Below are 8,703 nucleotides of genomic sequence, written 5' to 3' on the forward strand. Positions count from 1 at the left end.
TCATACGAAATTCGTAATTTTTTTATTATTATTAAAATATGTACCTACTATAATGAATTATAATTTTATTTGCTAGTTATATATAACATAATTGTAATATATTATAGTAATCACAATTATTAGGTATGTATTAAATAGTTTATTTGTGAATTTTTTTAATTTTTGGAAATAACATTTTATAATATACTAGCATGACTATAAAACAATAGGTACATTAATATAAATTTTGTAGTAATGTCAATAATTTGAAATGTTTGTATTTATATAGACGCAAGACGCTGTACTAATTTCGTTGGCCACAGCCCACAACTAAGATTTAGAATTTTTCTTGTAACATATGTAACACATAATTAAAGTTGTCTATGTGAAATGAAATGTGCGTGATGAGGTGACATTGATATAAAAAAATTCTGGTGCATGCCTGGTGGGTAAATGTCGCATATAAGTAGTTAGTTATCGAGTATAATATGCGTGCAAAAAAACCGGATTCGTCAGACGGCGTTGGCGGCGACGAGGATGGTAATAATAATTACTAATTAATAATTACAATAACAATGCTCGAAAATACAATAATTATTTAACGCACTGTATTATTTTATGTATATTGGTTACTGTACAGATAACAATAATTATACTTATAAGATATTATAATTTATATTATAGTATTAGGTATTATTATAATAATTATTATTATTGCAATAACGGAGCAACGAGCGCGCGCGCGCCACCGACTCGGACGACCGCCGCCAGGGGGCGCGTGCACGCGAAGACTTGCTCCAGTGCAACGACACGAGTTGGGCTCCCCGGCTCCCGGACTACTTCACACTTCACACTTCACAGACAATCGGCGTCTGCGTTAGCTGCAATACGTCCGTACCGCGTGGTCCGCGTATTATAATATCCGTCACACATAGCATACAATTAATATATTATTATAATATTACAATATCAGTACACAAATACACGACAACGACAATTATATTATCGTCGTTGCACGTCAAGTCGCGCCGAAAAATCAAACAGAACAACCGAAATATAGGAACAATACTGCACCGTGACTTCACAAATCCACCGCATATCGTGTTGTGAAGACAGTATTGTTGTGGTTTTTTAAATCTCCCGAGTCCGATCGTCATAACACGCTCTTCGGCCAGCGACGAGAACATAACAATGCTCGTGGAACTCGCAGCTGCAGTGCTTTGGACCGTCGGTAAGTGAAATGCATAGCATCCTTTACCTTATAACGTGCTGTGTTATATTATTGTAACGCGGACACGACGACCGCGTATACCGCTGCGGTAATCTGCCGGTCGCGGGGCTATACCGCGATTTGAGAAAGTATATATTATTAGCCTAAACATCTGAAATCGTGGGGTGTAGGAACGATATAATATTATTATTTATTATTGGTCATCGTTCGTCGTTACTCGTTACAGCGGCGCGAGAGCGTAAAATAATAACGAGTGTTGTAGTGACTAATGAGCAATAAAATATACGAACGTCTCTCTACGACCTATTCGCCTCAACCCTTTGACGTCGTGTCCTATATTATAATATATTATTGTATTATCGTAAAAACGACGAGCCACCATATAATGTAGCGCGTATACGACAATAAACGTAATAAATAATAATAATAATAATAAAATACTTGTTGCACGCCATGTACACATAGGTATGAGCGGGGTCACCAACTAGGCGGCAGATGCGGCGAGTCCCCCCCGATCTCGCTGGAATTCCGTTTGCGGCGGACATGTGTGGTGTGTGTGTGTTTTTTTTGTCCGCAGACGAATCCCGATATGTTATATATTCTCGTATGGGCGAGTAATGACAGACCGCAAAATATATATAATAATAATAATAATAACAATGTCGACCAGCTATTAAATAATATCGTATAATATAATATTATAGTGGTGGGTATCTCCTATATCGTCCTCGCGGATTCTGAGAAAAAATAACCCCAGTAATTTTCATTTTTTAATTTGCGTCACGTTTGATTACAATGATATACCCACACAATATTATAAATATATAATAATAATAGAATCGCGTATTCTTGTGCCACTGTATAACTGCGATATTTGTGGGTACCTAAAATGGCACGCGGCCGTTTCGTAAAAGCATAACGCTTTATAGACACTTGGGTGCCTGCACGGCTGTATTACACCAAAATTAGGGACATATGTATCGAAATGTTACGCACGACAATATCGTTTTAACTTGTAATATTATCGTCACGTCACGGACTCGACAGACGGACGGTTGTCGTAAATAATTACGTTACTCTAATTATTTTTTGTTCCCGTGTCGCGATGTATATAATATTATATTATACGCGTGTATAATTGTATATTATAAGGCATTAGTTTGAGGTGTACAATATTTCGAAAGAAAATCTATTTTTTATGTAACATAATTTCACCGAATTTTGAAAATAATAGGTATTATAGGTACCGGTATGACTATAATTAAGGTCACTTAATATCTAAAATATATATTATATTTGTTATAACGTTAAACATCACATTCTGTGGGTATTGTAATCCTATATTTCAATAATATTGGTGTCTATAGTAATAATATTATTTTTTAATTTAAAAAATACGTTACAGACAAATCGTATTGTGTTACTGTGTTAGGTTCAATGTTGTTGGTAATAATTATAAATAACCACTTTTGTCCATCAAATAACCATCATTAATCTCGTTCTCTAAAGTCTAAGTAAACTAAGTTTTGTCATGAATATAATATAATAGTAATATTTAATATACCTCCATACTTAAAGTGTCGACAGTCGAAGAATTCGTATTTTGGGAAATTAGTAATAATGATTAATTAAAAAAAACTAAATTAAAAAAATACTACAATTTTGCTCACATTACGCGGTATAATATATTAATATATCACCTAATAGTCAATAATATATTATTATATTATATAAATATCAGAAATTTGAAAATATGGTAATAAGGTACCTACACTTTTAAAAGTTAATAATTATGAAAATCAGAATTTGAATAAATATACTAACAAGGGGAAAATGTGGGTGATAATGGTTGAAAATTAATCACCCTGTATATATATATATATACCACGTCTTAATTGTTTAAAAGTTTGGCCCTATGGCTTTTCATTATAGCCACCGGCCACAATATGTGCAGCTATACCTATATACAATGGACGCGCGTATTTTATACATTGTCGGTATAATATATCATTATTTAACATACTTTATGACGTTTCGATTGCTTGAAAACCATATAATTCAAACACTGAGTTTCAATGTTAAAATTAAAATTTAAGGGTTGTCGTTTTTCTATTTGAAAACTTAAAGTGCACATGTGAGGTCAATGCTTTAAACAAAACTCCGAGGATTAGGTACGGCAAATACCTAAACATATAATATATAACTATTCATATTATGCAGACGACTGTATTAAAAAATATTCGATCTCTGAATTCTCTGAAGCTATTATTCAGTAATTTTATTAATACAACTAATTTACTTTTCACCAGGGCTTGGCATAGAAAAAAAATTCCGTTTTATGATGTTATTCAGAATTAAAACGTTACACAAGTTTTGCGTTTATCGTTATTTAGAATTAAAACGTTGTACAAGTTTTGCGTCTATCGTTATTATTTAGAATAGTGTTAATACCTATAAAATGTGTTAATAATAACTAACGCGGACAGGTCATGACCCGGATACGGAATATAATATTATAATCAATTGTCCGTACCTACGCATGAAATAAATATTTCTACCAAACCAATATAACTTTTATATAAATGGATTTTAAATTATTTCATTTTGCGTCCAATGAAATTCTATAAATTACGTTTTGTGCTATTTTTCGTTTAATGACATTCTATCATTTACGTTTTGCGTTATGTTTTGTTTAATGATGTATAATATATTTTGTTTTTCGGTATTTAATTATTTTTGATTATCGCTTTCCGTTATAATTACGTTTACAAATTTCAATAGATTTTTGACAAATATAACGTTTATAATCATAACGTTTGCAAGCCCTGCTCTTCGCAAAACAAATAAATAATCGTTATAGTCATAACTTCCTTTGAGTTTTGATCGTATCAGAACTATCAATATCAAATTCGAACTTTCAATATAAATTAAAAATTAATTCACGAATACACTTGAATTGCATATAAAAATCCCTCAACAATTTTCGTTTACATTTTTTATAATTTTTATTTTTTTCCGGAGATGTCCAATTAATTGTTGTAATTATACATTTTAATAATAATATTATCATTTCTACGTAACCACCTATATACCTATACATATATAGGTAACTAATATGTGTTTTATTTTTATATTTTTTACTAAAAACACCGATAAAATCTAAATATTTAATTTTCCGCCAAATTTCCATCAATGAAAAAAACAATAAGTATAAAATATAAAGACGATGAAATCTATTATTAAATACAAGGTAGGTACAAAATCGTTATTCAGACCACCCGGCGATGCACACATCATACGGTTCTTTAATATTATGGTGTCGTAGTAGAATCTTTTGTAAATAGCTCAATCGTTATAATAATATCTCTATATACATATAAAATATGTGTATTTACATAAAAAATTTAATTTAAATAAATTGGCGTTAAAACCTTAACCTAGTAACGGCAAACGCATCGTTACTACTCATTAAATTCTCAAATTATGTTTACTGAAAAATTACAGCGGTAAATTGGAAAGCAAATCTATAAAACGAATGTTCGTGCAACGGCGTAATATTTGCGAATCATACCTACCTATCTACTGTTTTGTTTTTGCCAATATTTCAATAAATTAAAAACTAAAATATTCGTAATCAGGAAACCAAAATCGTGCGAATCCGGTTACCAGCTGCAGGTAGAAAAAAATCGGTTTTACAAATTCAGAAATTCTGTTGTTTTCCGCCGCGCAGCATTGTGCTCGTCTGTATTGAGCCGTCGTTCATTAATTTCGTTTAGCATGTCGAAAAAAAAGTGCACGGACAAAACACAACAAAACGGATTCATATCATTATTATTATTCCATTTATTCCCACCTATTATTACTAAATAATATCTGCGCGCCGTGCAAGTTATAATATAATATTATAATATATCGTGCACTGCGCCACTGTGGCGGCGGATGTGTTTCGCAACGCGTATTCTGTGTCGGTATAATATTATACACTATAGGTCGGCATAGCGTGTATAGCTCGTAATAATAATATTATTATTATTATTATTGTATAATTTTAAACGCAATCGGAGAGAAAAGGTCTAATAACAAAACACGTTTTATACGTCTTGGCGTGCGCCGCGTTTCTTTCGCCGCGCGGCCCCGGTCCGAGCGAATACGAAATTTGCTCAATTTCCCCGAGATCTTTCACTCGCCCGGGCGGCCGTGTACCACCTGCAATTGCACACTACCTTCTACACAATATTTTTATATTACCATAGGTATACGTAGTACCGTGTGGTGTACATATTATTATATCGTGTAGGCATAGATAAGTATATAATATATAGGTAGGTACCTATGTACTGCAGACGACCTATGCAACTAAACAGACGGCGGCGGTGCACATTATACAAACGGTCCGTGACGTTACGATATGTAATAATAATAATAATAATAATAATAATTGTGTTTGCGTACATATTATATTATATATTATATTGGCACGAGGACAACACAATATTATACATATATTGTGCTCGTACCGCACGCGCCAAATTATAAACGATGTAAGCGCCGCGCCGGTATAGTCGTTGCAAAGCGCGCCAATTCGCTCGGAATACCCGCGACAGATAATAATTATTATTATTATGTTGTGTATCTCAAAATATATTTTAATAATATCAATAATAGTAATTAATGGTTGTAATGGGATAAAAGAGACTTTGCGGACATTATCGTCTGGGCGTATTATTACCAGCAGCTATAAAATATTATTACCTATGCATTATTAGGCGCCGTCGCGGACTGCGGCGACCGGTTGTTGGATCGTTTCCGGCAGGTGGTTAAAATGTTATATTAATCTATCGTATTTATAATTATTATTGTTTTACAATCGTAACGCAAGAAATTAATACAATACATAAATATAATGTCGAGATTTTATTAAGCGCTTGTTTTAACACATCAGATATTAGTATATATATATACTATATAGGTATATTATAGCGTGTGGTTATACTATGGTCCGTGTAGACGCCATTTACATTATTATTGGGATGTATATTGTTGTGATATGTATATTATATACCTATTAAATATTTATGGTAAACTAAAATAAGGTATGCGAAATATGGCAAACGCCGGAGCTGTCTCTGACGCGTGTTAAAGTGTTGAGGTTAACTAGTGTACTATTACGTTTTTTTCTTAATTTCTTCCGCTTGATTCCAAACTACCATGTACTGTTTTCAAAAATGTTGACTTGTGAAAGAACTAAACGTGTTTTTTATCCTTCACACTATTAGCTGGTATATTAATATAATTTATGCAATATAATCAATTCCCATTTTTCATTTTAATGGCTGCGGAAACAATAATAATATAATATATTAACATTTAACAGCGACTGTTTAATAATACATCTCACGTGTTACACATAAATGCATTTGCAGCCAGTCATTGATTCGAATTGTATCTAAATCTAAATACTAAAACCTATAAATAACTCATTGATTTAAGTCGATCACCAAAATCTCGCAGTTTATAAACGTAAATCGATGGTTTAAAAAAATTATAGTATTGATAGCGCGTAAAACCAAGGGGGAATACTCTTCACGCAAGAGACTGTCCCTCAAAATTAATTTAACTCTAACCAATATACATTTACTTTTTATGGAACAATTTTTTTTCTTACTTAAAACAACCATCGCACTGTCCACGGCCCACGATCAATACAAAGTTCAGCTGTAAAAATGTAAAGACGTAAAAAATGTCATTATTGTCAACATACCTATCGTTGGTAATTATTACCTTAATCGATGTCCAAAGAGTAAACTCATGAATGATGTGTAGTATATTATATGTAAGTAACATCATTGATTATAAATACTATTATTTCGTGTTTCTGGTGTTTGGTATAAGTGCATGTGTATTAATTTTATTATTACTAATTTAAATGAAATCACAATAAAACAACAGTAATGTTATGTACTTACTTATATTTTACTTATAAAACGTTGTTATTACTTATATGGTTGTATAGGTGTCTATAATAATAATATGTACCATACTAAGTACTAACGTCTGATATAATAATATATATAATTTATCTACTTATAATTGTATTTTAATTATGTCTAAATAATCAATGAGTTTAAATCATACCTGAGTGACTGGGTAAATTAATTGTCAAGATGAATGGTATATATCTTCGTATATTATTTGATTATTCAATATTATTTAATAATACTTAAGCCTATATAGTTAGAAAATTGAATCTTTTTTAAATTTATTTTACTATCGTTCCATTTCGCAACATGACGTTATAGATGTATTAAGAGTATACAAAAAAACAATAATATTTAACTATAATTTCAATGATCGAAAGTTTTTTTATTATTTAAATACAATTTAAACGACAATCGTATATTTATTATTTTACTTGTATAAAATGAATGCTCGTCTTAAATAACGAGAAAAAATAAGTTGGATGTGTTAATACTGAATGCTATAACGTGTCGCTTACATTTCTCTTTACTTGGTCCTTACGTTCTGCTGAATGGCAAGTTTCCATTGAATGTTGCCAATGTTTTAGGCTTTTTATACTTACTCTAAAAAAATATAACACAACAGCGCCTTAAATAACGTTCACGTATTGTTTTTTTTTATTCGACCCCACTAAATTTAAGAAGTGTACCTAATACCTATACTATATATGTATCCCTTATAATAAATTATTTATTTGTGTGTCGTATAAAAACACTTACGTCTTTATCGACACCTGACGTGTATTCATATTGCCTATACTTTGCGCCTGCCTTCTTAAATTAAATATAAATATTTTTAATGACCAGGACTTTTTTATGCTAATTAATTGCATTTACGTGTTGTTTTTGGTGATATTTTGTAACTGATGAATTTAGTTCGGCCAAAGTTTGATTTACACTACTTTTTAGTTTTTATTACATATTACATATTTGATAAATCTTCAGCATAATAATATAATATAAGGTTATATTATATTTTCTTCAAAATATATTCTCGTAAAATATGTTGAGTGATTCAGCAAGCATACGTACCCACCCACAATTTTTAATTTGATAATAAATTAATTGAAATTCTAACTTGAAATTCTTAAGTACCTACCTATACTTATAAGGACCATATTTTTAATTTTTCATAATTTTATCCATTAATTAAATACATCAATAGAATTCAGGTACCTATACAGGTACTTAAAAATTCCAAAAACCAAATTTTGATATAAATTAATTATTAAAGAAATCAATAGGGGGACCATGCTTGGTGAATCACCTTGTGTATATAGTAGATATTATATATTATAGTACATATATAATATAATCTATTCATTATCTTATGGTTTGTAAATGGTGATTATAGGTAATACGCTTAATAATTTAATTTCTATTGCTGAATACTAATTATTTATATAATATAATGATTACCTACCTATCAGTGTAAAAAAAATATTGATAAAAATATTATGAACTGTTTTTGAATGG

The 8,703-nt window shown here is 30.8% G+C and overlaps 1 protein-coding gene across 1 annotated transcript in view; it reads left to right on the plus strand.

The window, feature by feature from the left end:
* Positions 1-798: 798 nt before the first annotated feature.
* LOC132939344 (carbonic anhydrase 2-like) overlaps positions 799-8,703 on the plus strand; it is a 35,781-nt gene continuing 27,876 nt past the window's right edge. The window contains exon 1 of the mRNA XM_061006448.1: positions 799-1,210. Coding sequence (XP_060862431.1) covers positions 1,171-1,210 — 40 coding nt within the window. The 5' untranslated portion in view covers positions 799-1,170. The remainder of the gene's footprint in view (positions 1,211-8,703) is intronic.

The sequence above is a fragment of the Metopolophium dirhodum genome, chromosome 2 (genome assembly GCF_019925205.1).
Source record: "Metopolophium dirhodum isolate CAU chromosome 2, ASM1992520v1, whole genome shotgun sequence".
Classification (NCBI taxonomy): domain Eukaryota; kingdom Metazoa; phylum Arthropoda; class Insecta; order Hemiptera; family Aphididae; genus Metopolophium; species Metopolophium dirhodum.